At 40.5% G+C, this 15,733-nt stretch overlaps 1 protein-coding gene across 1 annotated transcript; it reads left to right on the forward strand.

The window, feature by feature from the left end:
• The first annotated feature begins 2,741 nt into the window (after positions 1-2,741).
• orai1b (ORAI calcium release-activated calcium modulator 1b) lies at positions 2,742-14,858 on the forward strand. Its single transcript, XM_060909410.1, has 2 exons — positions 2,742-3,151; positions 6,483-14,858. The coding sequence occupies exons 1-2, from the start codon at positions 3,038-3,040 to the stop codon at positions 7,032-7,034; spliced, it is 666 nt and encodes a 221-aa protein (XP_060765393.1). The 5' UTR covers positions 2,742-3,037; the 3' UTR covers positions 7,035-14,858.
• Positions 14,859-15,733: the final 875 nt, after the last annotated feature.

Here is a 15,733-nt window from a genome sequence, read left to right on the forward strand (position 1 = left end):
TTAATGAATCAAGCCCTACTGCACAGTTTCCACACAAAGGGCTTCTTCTCCCTCAGTTCTTCACAGATTTTTATTCGTTTTGGCAGGAAGGTCAGGGGACCTAGGGTGCATATACTGTAGCTTCTACCCAAATTTGCATAATTACAATTAATAAAATATATGGAGTAATTAATTAATCAATCCCTAATGAGCAATTTCCACACAAATAGCTTCTTCTCTCTCAATTCTTCACCGATTTTTATTCTTTTTGGCAGGAAGGTAGGGGGGATCTAGGGTGCATATACTGTAGCTTCTACCCAAATTTGCATAATTGCAATTAATAATGAAGATATGGAGTAATTAATTAGTCAATCCCTACCGAGCAGTTTCCACACAAATGGCTTCTTCTCCCTCAATTCTTCACTGATATTGATCATTTTTGGCAGGAAGGTCGGGGGCACCTAGGGTGCATATACTGTAGCTTCTACCCAAATTTGCATAATTACAATTAATAAAATATATGGAGTAATTAATCAATCCCTAATGAGCAGTTGCCACACAAATAGCTGCTTCTCTCTCAATTCTTCACCGGTTTTTATTCTTTTTGGCAGGAAGGTCGGTCTGCCTGGGATGCATATACTGTAGCGTCTACCCAAGTTTGCATAATTGCAGTTAATAATGAAGATATGGAGTAATTAATTAGTCAATCCCTACCGAGCAGTTTCCACACAAATGGCTTCTTCTCCCTCAATTCTTCACCGATTTTTATTCTTTTTGGCAGGAAGGTCGGTCTGCCTGGGATGCATATACTGTAGCTTCAACCCAAATTTGCATAATTGCAATTAATAATGAAGATATGGAGTAATTAATGAATCAAGCCCTACTGCACAGTTTCCACACAAATGGCTTCTTCTCCCTCAGTTCTTCACCGATTTTTATTCTTTTTGGCAGGAAGGTGGGGGGATCTAGGGTGCATATACTGTAGCTTCTACCCAAATTTGCATAATTACAATTAATAAAAGATATGGAGTAATTAATTAATCAATTCCTAATGAGCAGTTTCCACACAAATGGCTTCTTCTCCCTCAATTCTTCACTGATATTGATCATTTTTGGCAGGAAGGTCGGGGGCACCTAGGGTGCATATACTGTAGCTTCTACCCAAATTTGCATAATTACAATTAATAAAATATATGGAGTAATTAATTAATCAATCCCTAATGAGCAGTTGCCACACAAATAGCTTCTTCTCTTTCAATTCTTCACCGGTTTTTATTCTTTTTGGCAGGAAGGTTGGTCTGCCTGGGATGCATATACTGTAGCGTCTACCCAAGTTTGCATAATTGCAGTTAATAATGAAGATATGGAGTAATTAATTAGTCAATCCCTACCGAGCAGTTTCCACACAAATGGCTTCTTCTCCCTCAATTCTTCACCGATTTTTATTCTTTTTGGCAGGAAGGTCGGTCTGCCTGGGATGTATATACTGTAGCTTCAACCCAAATTTGCATAATTGCAATTAATAATGAAGATATGGAGTAATTAATGAATCAAGCCCTACTGCACAGTTTCCACACAAATGGCTTCTTCTCCCTCAGTTCTTCACCGATTTTTATTCTTTTTGGCAGGAAGGTAGGGGGGATCTAGGGTGCATATACTGTAGCTTCTACCCAAATTTGCATAATTACAATTAATAAAAGATATGGAGTAATTAATTAATCAATCCCTAATGAGCAGTTTCCACACAAATAGCTTCTTCTCTTTCAATTCTTCACCGATTTTTATTCTTTTTGGCAGGAAGGTCGGTCTGCCTGGGATGCATATACTGTAGCGTCTACCCAAGTGTGCATAATTGCAATTAATAATGAAGATATGGAGTAATTAATTAGTCAGTCAATCCCTACCGAGCAGTTTCCACACAAATGGCTTCTTCTCCCTCAATTCTTCACCGATTTTTATTCTTTTTGGCAGGAAGGTCGGTCTGCCTGGGATGCATATACTGTAGCTTCAACCCAAATTTGCATAATTGCAATTAATAATGAAGATATGGAGTAATTAATGAATCAAGCCCTACTGCACAGTTTCCACACAAAGGGCTTCTTCTCCCTCAGTTCTTCACCGATTTTTATTCTTTTTGGCAGGAAGGTCGGGGGGATCTAGGGTGCATATACTGTAGCTTCTACCCAAATTTGCATAATTATAATTAATAAAATATATGGAGTAATTAATTAATCGATCCCTAATGAGCAGTTTCCACACAAATAGCTTCTCTCTCAATTCTTCACCGATTTTTATTCTTTTTGGCAGGAAGGTCGGTCTGCCTGGGATGCATATACTGTAGCGTCTACCCAAGTTTGCATAATTGCAATTAATAATGAAGATATGGAGTAATTAATTAGTCAATCCCTACCGAGCAGTTTCCACACAAATGGCTTCTTCTCTGATTTTGATTCTTTCTGGCAGGAAAGTAGGGGGGACCTAGGGTGCATATAACTTCTACCCAGATTTGCTTAATTACAATTATTAATGAAGTTATGGACTAATTAAGCCTTAATGAGCAGTTCAACAAAAATCACTTCTTCTCAGTTAATTCCTCACCGGCTTGGATTCTTTCTGGTATTCCTAATATAGCTTCTATATAGTTTGTGCAAGGTGGCCCACTTTAGATCATTCCTTCTGGAGTAGATGGGGCTGGACTGAGCTCCACCATCACTGATGGTCTTGTTATGATCATGACAGTATGAGATACTTTCTCATTATTATGAATAGCTTCAAGGCTGAGATGGGCTTCCATAATTAAAGCGTATTCAGTAGTCTATATTTAAGTATGAAAATGTGTAGTCAGGAGGACTCGAAGTGTCTGTGAAAGAGAGGCTGGAGCTAAAGGAAGCGCAGAGGATTCTGGGTAACTCCTCATGCAGGAGGCAGGCAGGTGGTGAGCCAGAGAAATGTAGAGGTTCGAGTCGGGTGACATTTGGGACGCGTTCTTTTTAATGATTTACCTCTAAAACCGCAGCAGGGATTCATTTACTAGTGTGTTTGTTCTGTTGTGCGCGCGATGAGCGGAAGTGAGCTGTCTCTACAGGCTCTGTCCTGGCGGAAGCTCTATCTGAGCCGGGCGAAGCTCAAAGCCACGAGCCGCACTTCAGCTCTGCTGTCCGGCTTCGCCATGGTGAGTAACTCCGCTCTGTCTAGAGCTTCTCCAGAGCAGCACTTCATCTTCTTCACACTGTCCTGTCTTAAAAAATACACACCTGGACACCATATATTAGGCATTGAGTAACACATGTTTATTGTTTTAAAAAGCTGAACATGTCTATTCAGGGTTTATGCCAGATGTTTGTCTGCAATTCCCAATAATAATAATAATAATAATAATAATAATAATAATAATATATTCATGGTTTAATCAGGGTTTGTTTGTTTTTTAAACCACCACCACCACCACCTTGGCTCAAAAACATAGCAAGAATCTACAAAACTACAACTCCCTGGCCACTTTATTATGAACACCTGTACGCATGTTCATTGATGCAGTTATCATCCAGTCTTCATATAGCAGCAGCAGCAGTGCAATGCAAAATTCATGCAAATACAGGGCGAGTTTCAGATCATCACAAACTGATATCAAAACCGTGACCTTTAATGGTTGACGGTACTAGATGGACTGTTCTGAGTATTTTGGAACACAAGGGTGTGAAAAATATACAGCGAGTTGCAGTTCTGTGGGTGGAAATGCCTTCATGATGAGAGTTCAGAGGAAAATAACTAACCAGATATCTTGCCGTCAAGACGTTTCCTGAAAACATCTTGACTAGGAGAGCGAGCGTTCATTGCACTCAAGTTTCCGTTAATGGAGCGTTATAACCTCAGCGAAACTGACTTCGTGTTAAAACTGTTAATGTTGTCTGTTGTTGCCCAAATGAGGATGGGTCCCCTTTTGAGTCTGGTTCCTCTTGAGGTTTCTTTCTCATGTCGTCTGAGGGAGATGCAGCGGCTAGGGTTCTCACACGAACAAAAAGAACAGAGCACATTACTCCAATTCTAAGGTCCCTTCACTGGCTTCCAGTAAGCTACAGAATTGACTTTAAAGCATTGCTGCTGGTGTACAAATCTCTAAATGGTACAGGGCCCAATTACCTCTCTGATATGTTGCAGCGGCCTAACCCAATCAGATCTACCAGATCAAAACAGAAAAATTTACTATTAAAACCAGTTGTTAAAACAAAGTGTGGTGAAGCAGCTTTTAGCTACTATGCAGTACAGCTATGGAACCAACTGCCAGAGGACATTAAAAATGCTCCTGCTGTTGGCAGCTTCAAATCTAGGTTAAAGACCAAGCTGTTTTCAGATGCTGTCTGTTAAATAATTAATATTTTTTACATTTTTTATAATCTTTACTTTCTCTGCATATTTTAAATTTACTTTAACTTTATTCTATTTTATTCTGCTAGTTTTTTTTTTCTTTTTCTCCTTTTTCTTTTTGGCATTTTAATATTTTATTTCTACTATTGTTTAATTCTTATTATTTTCTTTTAATTCTTTTAATTCTTTTAATTAATTATTTTAGAATAAAGAGAATTATTTTATGTAATTTTATTTCTCTATTGTTTACTGTTTGTTTTTACTTCTGTAAAGCACATTGAACTGCTATTGTGTATGAAATGTGCTATATAAATAAACTTGCCTTGCCTTTTCCCTTGCCACAGTCACCACAGGCTTGCTCATTGGGGATAGATTAAGGATAAAATTAGCTCATGTCTTAAGTCATTCAAATTCTGTAAAGCTGCTTTGGGACAATGTCTGTTGTTAAAAGCGCTACGCATACAAACAGACTTGACTTGACTCCTTGTGCTGCTTGCTGTACCGTTTAATAATCTTTGTGTCGCAATGCTTTTGGGAAACGCGGCACAGACTTGTTCAAGCTGGCAGGAAAGCACTGGTGATGCAAATAGGCACTCTTTACAACCGTGGTAAACAGAAAAGCATCTCGGGTAAGTGGACGACAATAGTAGAAGACTTTCAGGAAGCTTGGGGAAGCCATGGCTTAATAGTTAGAGAAGCAGCTTTGGGACCAAAAGGTTATGTTTGATTCCCTGGACCAGCAGAAATGACTGAAGTGCCCTTGAGCAAGGCACCAAACCTCCTACTGCTCTCCAGGCTGCTCTGGGTTATATTGTACATCACTCTGGATAAGAGTGTCTGCTAAATGCCATTAATGTAATGTACCACGATAAGTTAAGGCCAGTCAGCCAGGAATAATGATTTGAGGCTATAATGGCTCCCCAGTTTAGTCTTGGGGAATTTAGTAATTCCTACCCTCCGGTCAGACCTCCCTGATCACACAACAGCTACCAACTAGGGAGGGTTAAAGGGTAACATGTGCTTCCTCACATGACCACAACTTTTCAAACTGCTGCTCATACAATATCACGAGGTGGCGTAACACACTCTGAGGGAAGCACTATCTATCGACTTCTGCATTCTTGAATTATAGCAGCTAGTGTTGCTATAATTGATAGGGAAGTGTGTATGCCACACCTACCACCCTGAGAGCATGGTCAGTTTTGATAAATTTTTCTCTCTTGGAGACTCTTGGCCATGGATCTCTATGTCCTCATTGGCATTCAAAGTCGTGATCTCCAGGCAAAAGGATGAAATGCTTTTTTGTTGTGTGACTCAGGAGCCTGGTCTGATAAATTTCTGTGGACAGTAGGGTCAGAATTTGGCATCAAAAGTATGCATCCATGGACCCAATCTGCCTTGTCATCAATTCAGGCTGGTGGTGGTAGTATAATGGCGTGGGGAATGTTTTTCTTGGCACGTGCTGGGACCCCTTAATATCGATCACTCATGCATTGTTCGAAGGCCACAGACTGAGCATTGTGGCAGACCACATAAATCCCTTTTATAGCCACAATTAACCAATATTAACTTGTATATTGGCTATTTCCAGCATGATAATGCACCATGTCACGAAGGACAAGTTGGCGCGAATTTGTTCCATGAACATGACCGTGAGTTCGGGTTATATCCGTGGTGTCCCCAGTCACCACATCTGAAACCAATAGAGCACGTTTTTGATGTGGTACAATAGGACATTCGCAGCATGAATGTGCAGCTGACAAATTTACAGCAGTACTGTTACAAAATCATGTTAACATGGACCAGAATCTCAGAGGAATGTTTCCAACACGTTGTGAAATCCATGCCTAGCAGAAATGATTATAATCTGAGAGCACGACTCTGTATGGTGTTTCTAATAAAGTGGCCAGTCAAATCATAAAAAACAAAACTGGAATTTGACCCCATACCACAGGTTTTCAATAGAAAATTCCTTGCATACAAAGCAGCCAATGACTGATAATTACCTTTTAATACTTTTGACTAGTGCCATCAACTCTGAACAGATGAGACGTCTGTTTTAAATTGACACGGAGTAGAAAATAGAGACATGCTTCTCAGTCTTCTCTCTCTGTGTGTGTGTGTGTGTGTGTGTGTAGGTCGCAATGGTGGAGGTTCAGCTGGATACAAGTCATGAATACCCCCCTGGTCTGTTGATCGCATTCAGTGCATGCACCACAGTCTTGGTGGCAGTTCATCTCTTTGCTCTGATGATCAGCACCTGCATCCTGCCCAACATCGAGGCTGTCAGCAATGTACACAACCTGAACTCGGTTCGTGAGTCTCCACATGAACGTATGCATCGCCATGTCGAGCTAGCCTGGGCCTTTTCAACCGTCATTGGCACACTGCTCTTCCTTGCTGAGGTCGTCCTGCTCTGCTGGGTCAAGTTTTTACCCATCAGACCCAAGAATCAGAAAAATGGTACAGTCTCAGCTGGGGTGGCTGCCGCCATCACCTCAACCTCTATCATGGTGCCATTTGGCCTCATCTTTATTGTCTTTGCTGTCCATTTTTACCGCTCGCTTGTCAGTCACAAAACTGACCGTCAGTTCCGGGAGCTAGAGGAGCTGGAGGATCTGACACGGCTTCAGAACGAGCTGGACCAAAGAGGAGAAACGTCAGCGCTGCACTCTCCAACCTCCCAGTAGAGAACATCCTGACCGTCCTGAGTCCCCCCCCCCCCCCCCCCCCCTTCTTAAACTACTGTATTTGTATGTCTTTTTGTTCCTGCATGTGAATTTAACGATATTGATGATGAAACCTAAAATGCAACTCTGGCTTCACCAGCCTTCATTAGGGGGAACCATCCTGAGCCTCTTTTAAACATACTGTTGGGGTCGGAAGTTTTCATACGCTATCATGGACATGATCGTGACAATATTCTGCTTTCAGTAATTTCTTTGGACTGTTCTTTTTCTGGTGAAGAATGATTGTACAGCATCTTCAATAATTAAACAAGAATTTGATGTACAAGTTTTAACTTTATTTTGGGTTTTCTGAAATCAACACGGGGTCAAATTTATACATACATCAACGTATTTAATTTAGTGCTAAAAGTTCCAAAGTGTCTTTTTAACTTGCCAAGGCTTCTTAATTTCTTGTTAGTGATCATGATTGACTAGGTAGAGTCTTTGTGCCCAAAAAAAGGTTTGTTTGACAAGTACAAGTTATTGGGAGGTGAAGCCACTTTGCCAAGGTCTGGAAGAAGACCAAAACTGTGACCCTCAGCTAAGAGGAAATTGGGTTAGGTGATCAGGTACACCAACGTCACTGTCTACAGTCAAGTGACTTTTTTTTACATCCCCATGGATTGAGAGGCTGCTGTTTAAGATGGAAGCCCCTGCTCTAAAATTGATCTCTTCAAGCTTGACTAAAGTTTACAGCTGATCACATAGACAAAGAGAATCTTCTGGCAGAAAGTTTTATTGTCCGACCAGACAAAGATTGAGTTGTTTGGCCACAGGGAAAGGTGAGGAATTCACCCCCAAGAACATTGTACCAACTGTGAAACATGGTTAAACAAAGTGGATGGAATAATAATGAAGGAGGACTACCTCAGAATTCTTCAACATAACCTTAAACTATCAGCTAGATGGTTTAAACTTGGATATAATTGGGAGTTCCAACAGGGCAATGACCCCAAATACATCAAAGCTGGTTGTGGAATGCACGGTCAGTAACAGGGATACAGTAAGAGTCCATTTCTGTCCCCCAAGGTACAATCTACACTAATGTACCCCTAAGAGCTCATTATTGGACCTTAGGGTAACTGTGCACCTTTTTTTAGGGCCAGAAAGGTCCATACATGTTCCCATGCAGTATCTAAAGAGTACAGATCTGTACCTTAAGGGGTACTGACCTAGTGACAAGCCGATGTACCCCTAAAGGTACAATAATGTACTTTATTTTCAGAGTGTGTAGATAAAGAAGCTTTTATAGCTTTTAGAATGGCCTTCCCAAAGTCCTGACCTCAACACACTCAAAAATCTGTGGAGTCTTGTGGACTGTTCTTAAAGGTCATATCCATGCCAGGAAACCAACAAATTTTAATTGAACTCTAACAATTCTGCCAAGAAGAGTGGTCAAATATCCAACCAGAACTCTGCCAAGAGCTTGTTGATGGCTACCAAAAGCATCTAATCAAAGTGAAGCCAAATAGGTGTGCTGTATTGACCCTGCAGTCATAATCTTGACCCTGTGTTGATTTTCAGAAAACCCAAAATAAATGAAAACTCACCAAATCCATGACCTAATGGTTCAAGAAGCAGCTTTGGGACCACAAGGTTGCAGGTTCGATTCCTTGGACCAGCAGGAATGGCTGAAGTGCCCTTGAGCAAGGCACTGAACCTTCAACTGCTCCCCAGGCTGCTCTGGGTATGTTGTTTGTTGTCTGGATAAGAGCATCTGGTAAATGCTTGTAATGTAAGTTCTTTTTTTTTCTATTGAAGATGTGTAATCATTCTTCCCCAGAGAAAAAGTGCAGTTCCAAGAAGTCACTGAAATATTGCCATAACATCCATGTCCATGGTGATTGTGATTTTTTTTTTTTTAAACAGCTCTGGGGTGAACCTTTTGGAGGTTGTCTGGTGTTCATCAAACCACAGTTCCTCCAGTATCTAGCATGCATGGTAACTAGAACAACAACAAAAAAAAATACATGTACATATTTACTGTCAGTTCACTTCCTTTACTTGAAGACTTAGATATATGAACCCATGCTCTCTTTGGTCTATGATCTTTTTGATATGAGCATTTCTAAGAACATTACTATAACCCTGCATTCATACTGTCGGAAATCTGTCAAAATATATAAGGTTGTAAAAGAGTCTTGTAGTATACACAACTGTGGAACAATATTTCACAGTAGGCTGGAACCCATAGATTTCCGTGAGCAGTTGATGCAAACCAGTGCATGTGACGGAAGGATGGGCATGGGACATTCCAGATACTTTATTTTCTCCACTGTGAAACATTATGGGTCTTTTACTGATCTCGGTCAAGGTACAGCATTGTTGAGACTGGAGGGTTCCCGTACTGGGATTAGCACATCAACATCCTGGAACAGTGTAAAGTTGAGATGGTTTAAATCTGTGTGTAAAACCGTTGGTACGTGTCACTGCTGAGTCACCTGTAATTCACAATAGAAGTGTTTTTATCTAATTATTCCGTGAATCCTACAGGGATCAATAATGGCTTGTTGAGTGCTGCTGTGCAAACACACAACATCTAACTGCAAAAATTTCACATAAGTGATGATGGTCCACTGCACTATCTCTCTACGAAAAACATTAGTGAGTAGCAGTTCAATTGAGTCAGCAACACCCAATATTAATCAGATATACCATGCACTGAGAGGCTCTGGTTGAAATTATGGATTCTCTGGGGTGACGCTATTCCGGTCACCTCAGAGAATCCATAATTCGCGGTGCTTCTCAGTGCATGGTGTATTTGATCTATATCCCTCATCAAAAAATTCCAAACTAAAAAGAAGTGTTAAGGTCGAATCTCGGCATAAACTCACTGGAGGCAGACATGTTTGTTGTTTACATCGGAGCAACCTTTGACCTGCGCATGTGCAGTGTACCATGCTATCGCCTGCCTCGCTAGGCATGATCATGATGCATAGATCTACACACAGAAATACTCGTGGAGCCACAGCTGTGTCGGCCATGTAGCTTGAAATTGTGACGTCAGTTCATGGTATATCCTAGCCTAGTAAACTAGACCCAACCGCCTAGCGGCCAAAAATATTTTTGCCTAGCGAATGGGTCTAGCCTCGCACCATATAAACAAAAACACCCCGGGCATCAAATCGTGCCCGCCAATCACAACGCAAGGTTTTTGTTTGGATTCTTTGGACGGGCTTTTGCAGGAGTGACGACAAAGCTGCGCGACGCTGGAGAAAGCGCAACAGGAAAGATGGCTTCGGGCTAGTGAACAGCGCGCGTTTGACTCCGCTTTGGAATCAGTTTTAGAAGAATTAGACTTGGAGTTTTCGTTGAAACATGAGCAGGAAGAGGCTCTCCGCTCATTCCTTTTCAAGAAGGACGTTTTCGCTGTTTTGCCGACCGGCTATGGCAAAAGTCTGATCTACCAGCTGGCTCCGCTCGTAGCCAAAAGGATGGGGCTAGTTTGTGCAGTACGAAGAATTAATAAACAGCTTTGAAACATTACTTTTTGATTGTTTCTTATTTTCCCGTTATTTTAAATTTAAGGGAAATTATTTCACCAAACACCACTAAATAAAAACTCTCAAAAACAGTTTAAGCAAACCCTTGAAAAACACTTGGAAAAAAAATGTGTATGTGGTACAGACTCCAAACTTGTGGTCATTATCTCCAAACTTCTTAATATCTAGAACCTGTTTATTAATTAATACGCATTTTGAAAAATTATTTATTTCAAGGCCTCCCCCACTGCTTTCTGTCGCTCTGACTACGTCACAGTCACTGTTGCGCTGATTGGTCAGAGCGTTGGCCTATACGCACAGACAGTTTGAAAGACAGCGGTTTGTTCCTCCTACCCGCTTCGGAAATGTCTACGGATAGAGGCCAGACTAAATATTCACATTTAGTCTGGCTTGCCAGGCTAGGTATATCCAGGATATACCATGACTGACTCGCACCATATCCATGTTTTTAATTTTTGATGTCACGAAATGCATTGGAACTATTTATGTCGCATGAGCCATCGTTGGCCAATCCCTGCACGGGAATTTTTGGATGAGGGATAACACGACAAATGTAGAACTATTTGGGTGCCTTGAGCTACAATTGCATGAATATAAGGTTAATCACAAGACGAGTGGAGTATAATGTTGAGGGATATACATCGTTTTTGTTCTTCATCTTTGGAGTTAATGACTAAAACCATTTTATAAGTAAATGATAAATTTATTTACTAACTGCTGTGATTTTTAATACCATAGCTGTCTTGTTGAAATTTTGTAGTGGTGTTCTCAGTATTCTGTAATTATGAATGTCAGTGCCAAAATATGACTGTTGGGCATGTGCTGATATTAAATTCCCATATATCATTGGGGGTTTGTGTGTGTGTATAAGTTTGGGCACCCCTGGTCAAAATTGCTGTTACTGTGAACAGTTAAGCAAGTTGAAGATGAAATGATCTCCAAAAGGCATAAAGTTAAAGATGACTCATTTCCTTTATATTTTAAGCAAAAACTATTTTTTTCATCTTTTACATTTTCAAAATGACAAAAAAGGAAAAGGGCCCAGAGCAAAAGTTTGGGCACCCTGCATGGTTAGTACCTAGTAACACCCTCTTTGGCAAGTATCACAGCTTGTAAACACTTTTTGTAGCCAGCTAATAATCTTTCAGTTCATACCTGGGGGATTTCACACATTCATCCTTGCAAAAGGCTTCCAGTTCTACAAGTTTCCTGGGCTGTCTTGCATGCACTGCTCTTTTGAGATCTATCCACAGATTTTCAATGATGTTTAGGTCAGGGGACTGTGAGGGCCAGGGCAAAACCTTCAGCTTGGGCCTCTTGAGGTATTCCATTGTAGATTTTTGAGGTGTTTTGGATCATCGTCTTATTGTAGGACCCATCCTCTTTTTAACTTCAACTTTTTTTTTACAAATAGTGTGATGTTTGCTTCCAGAGTTTGCTGGTATTTATTCGAATCCATGCTTCCCTCAACCAGTGAAATGTGCCCTGTGCCACTGGCTGCAACACAACCCCAAAGCATGACCGATCCACACCCATGCTTCAGAGTTGGAGAGGTGTTCTTTTCCTGGAATTTGGCACCCTTTTTTCTCCAAACATACCTTTGCACATTGTGGCCAAAAAGTTCTATTTTGATTTCATCAGTCCACAGGACTTGTTTCCAAAATGCATCAGGCTTATTTAGATGTTCATTTGCAAACTTCAGACACTGAATTTTGTGGCTAGGACGCAGGAAAGGCTTTCTTCTGATGACTCTTCCATGAAGGTCATATTTGTTCAGGTGTCGCTGCATAGTAGAACAGTGCACCACCACTCCAGGGTCTGCTAAATCTTTCTGAAGGTCTTTTGCAGTCAAACAGGGTTTTTATTTGCCTTTCTAGCAATCCAACGAGCAGTTCTTTCAGAAAGTTTTCTTCATCTTCCAGACCTCACCTTGATCTCCACTGTTTCTGTTAACTGCCATTTCTTAATAACATTACAATCTGAGGAAACAGCTACCTGAAAACACTTTGCTATGTTCTTGTAGCCTTCTCCTGCTTTGTGAGCATCAATTATTTTATTATTCAGAATGCGAGGGAGTTGCTTAGAGGAGCCCATGGCTGTTGATTTTAGGGACAAGTTTGAGGAGTCAGAGAATTTATACAGCTTTGAAATCTGCATCATCTGACCTTTCCTAACGAAGAATTTGAACATGCTACAGCTCAATAAGCTAATTAGTCTGGAACCTTGGTAAAAGTTACCTGAGAACTCAAATGTATTAGGGTGCCCAAACTTTCGCATGGTATTCCTTTTCTTTTTTCACTCTCCAATTGTACAAAACAAAAATAATACACAAATCTTACATAAAATGCTGAAAAGAAATGTGTCGTCTTTACCTTTATGCCTTTTGGTGATCAGTTCATCTTCTGCTCACTTAACTATTCACAGTAACAGATGTTTTCAGCAAGGGTGCCCAAACTTTTGCATGCCACTGTGTATATAATATATGATACTACATAGTGGCACGAAGATATGACATTTATCTTTGAATGGTGAATGCATATATCATAAGTGAGGGAAGCGAACAAGTGATATATTTTTCAGCACAAGAAGATAAACTTCATATCTTCGTGCCACCATGCAATGTTCTTGATATTATATGGACACAGCCACAAAAAAAAAATGCGCAAGTTAATCAAAAGAATTTTACTTTTGAACCGTTTGCCATTTTGACAACGTGCATCTAGTCAGTGGGAAAACACTGGGAGTGGCATCATTGGTGTGAAATATCAGGAAATGTCACTCAGATCCGTGATGCATTTCGTCTGAAAAATGCAAATTTTTCAACACGAGAAGATAAACTTCATATCTTCAAGCCAATGTATGATTTTTCTTTTTATTATATAGACACATTCACAAACAAAAAGTACCCACATTTATCAAAAGTTCCTCACGAGGCGGCACGGTGGTGTAGTGGTTAGCGCTGTCGCCTCACAGCAAGAAGGTCCGGGTTCGAGCCCCGTGGCCGGCGAGGGCCTTTCTGTGTGGAGTTTGCATGTTCTCCCCGTGTCCGCGTGGGTTTCCTCCGGGTGCTCCGGTTTCCCCCACAGTCCAAAGACATGCAGGTTAGGTTAACTGGTGACTCTAAATTGACCGTAGGTGCGAATGTGAGTGTGAATGGTTGTCTGTGTCTATGTGTCAGCCCTGTGATGACCTGGCGACTTGTCCAGGGTGTACCCCGCCTTTCGCCCGTAGTCAGCTGGGATAGGCTCCAGCTTGCCTGCGACCCTGTAGAACAGGATAAAGCGGCTACAGATAATGAGACGAGATGAGAAGTTCCTCACGAGTGGCATATCGAGATCGATGTCACAGTTTTGGTTTTCCATGTCCCGGATGTAGCTCGTATGAAAAATAGAGTGGTGTATTTCCTGGTAAAACACTCATGTCCATATTATATAGCATGATATGTGCTGAGTATCACAATGTTTTAGTTTTGATCAAGTACCAGCATCGGTGCAGTTCTATAAATAAAATTATTGAAGAAAGGAACTTGTACCAAAATAGATTTTAAAATAGAATCAGATGAGGACTAGGGAACAGCGGAGTTAGTCATTGTTCTAAAAGTGCTGCCTATAGTTTATTATATTTCAATATTGTATTTCCTATAAATCACTTCAGTACAAACAGCTTAGTAGGAGTCCCAGTGTTCTGCCTTTTTTGAGACGATTGCCATCAAAATGTGTAAAAATGAACTCTTAAGATTTTATCACAGCACAAACATTTTAAATGGTATGTTGTATAACTTGTTATCGGCACATGCCTGACTGTCATTACTGCAGAATCCACGAACTGAGCCACGTTTTGCTGTGAACATTTTATGTACGGTGAATGTTTACATTTTTATAATAACGTGCCAAATAATCTGTACGGATTTCTAATTCAGATGAACGAACAGCTGTTATGATTTCTATCTGGGCATTTCAGTTCTACTTAACACACTCCCCCTGTCTTTCCTTCTAATTCTTTTGTCCATCCTAAGAGCAGCAAGCCAGTTCATTAGTAGGATTAATTTTAGCAAGCTGACGAGCTACATTTCTATTGCTGCTGAGCAGAGTGTAAAAGTTTAATTTACTGTAAATTAGATTTTACGAATGAAAGGTCTGGAAGATTTAATTGTCTTAAATTTTAGGCTGCAAACACTCCTCGTCTGGTGTCATGTGGTGTTTTTAACCTTAAAGCTGTTGTTTATAATCTGCTTGAAACCATGGGTCCATCCCATTGCATTAAAGCTGTGATCAAAACATCATACACAGTTTGAACTTGTGGTTTTGTTGGTGAAGAGAGTCTTAGACGACTTCAAAATGTCTGCTTTAATCACATGTGGATCTCATTTTGGTGTGAAACCATTAGGCAAGTTGCGTGGCTTTGACATTTTGTGATTTCTCTCTTTTTTTTTTTTTTTTTAAATCGCCAAGCACACACAGTGTCTAACTGGTTTACAAGAGCAGTGTTCATAGTGAGTTTTGTATGGTTGGAAACCCTTTTAAAAAAATCTCAGTGAAATAAAATGAAATTATACCAAAACGTATCACTGAGCACTCATTTTATATTGCTGTACATTTTATATTTGTGTATATGCGCACCGTCTACTTTATTAGGAACATCTGTACAAGCGCACATTCTTGCAATCATGTTGCAGCAGAGTGATGCATAAAAATCATGCAGATACAGGTCAAGAGCTTCAGTTAATTTTCACTTCAAACATCAGAATTGGAAAAGATCTCATTATGTGATTTTGGCCATGGCGTGGATATTGGTACCAGAAAGGCTGGTTTGAGTATTACAGAAACTGTTGATTTGCTGGGAATTTCAAACACAACAGTCTCTAGAGTTTACACAGAATGGTGGTGGGGGGATTCTGGGAGTGAAAGTTCTGTGGGTGGAAATGCCTTGTTGATAAGAGAGGTCAGAGGAAAATAGCCAGATTGGTTTGAACTGCCAGGAAGGATGGTAACTCAATCACTCTTTACAACCGTGTTGAGCAGAAAAGCATCTCCGCATGCACAAAACATTGAACCTTGAAGTGGATGGGCTACAACAGCAGAAGACCACATCAGGTTCCTGTCCTGTCAGCCAAGAACAAGAATCTGAGGCCATCATGGGCACAGGTTCATGGAAACT

Source organism: Neoarius graeffei, chromosome 25 (assembly GCF_027579695.1).
Source record: "Neoarius graeffei isolate fNeoGra1 chromosome 25, fNeoGra1.pri, whole genome shotgun sequence".
In the NCBI taxonomy this organism is placed as follows: Eukaryota; Metazoa; Chordata; class Actinopteri; order Siluriformes; family Ariidae; genus Neoarius; species Neoarius graeffei.

Bases quoted from the DNA above. Each gene is read 5' to 3' on its own strand.
- orai1b (XM_060909410.1), top strand. From the start codon at position 3,038: ATGAGCGGAAGTGAGCTGTCTCTACAGGCTCTGTCCTGGCGGAAGCTC. The intron at 3,152-6,482 runs GTGAGTAACTCC...GTGTGTGTGTAG, and splicing joins TGCTGTCCGGCTTCGCCATG to GTCGCAATGGTGGAGGTTCA.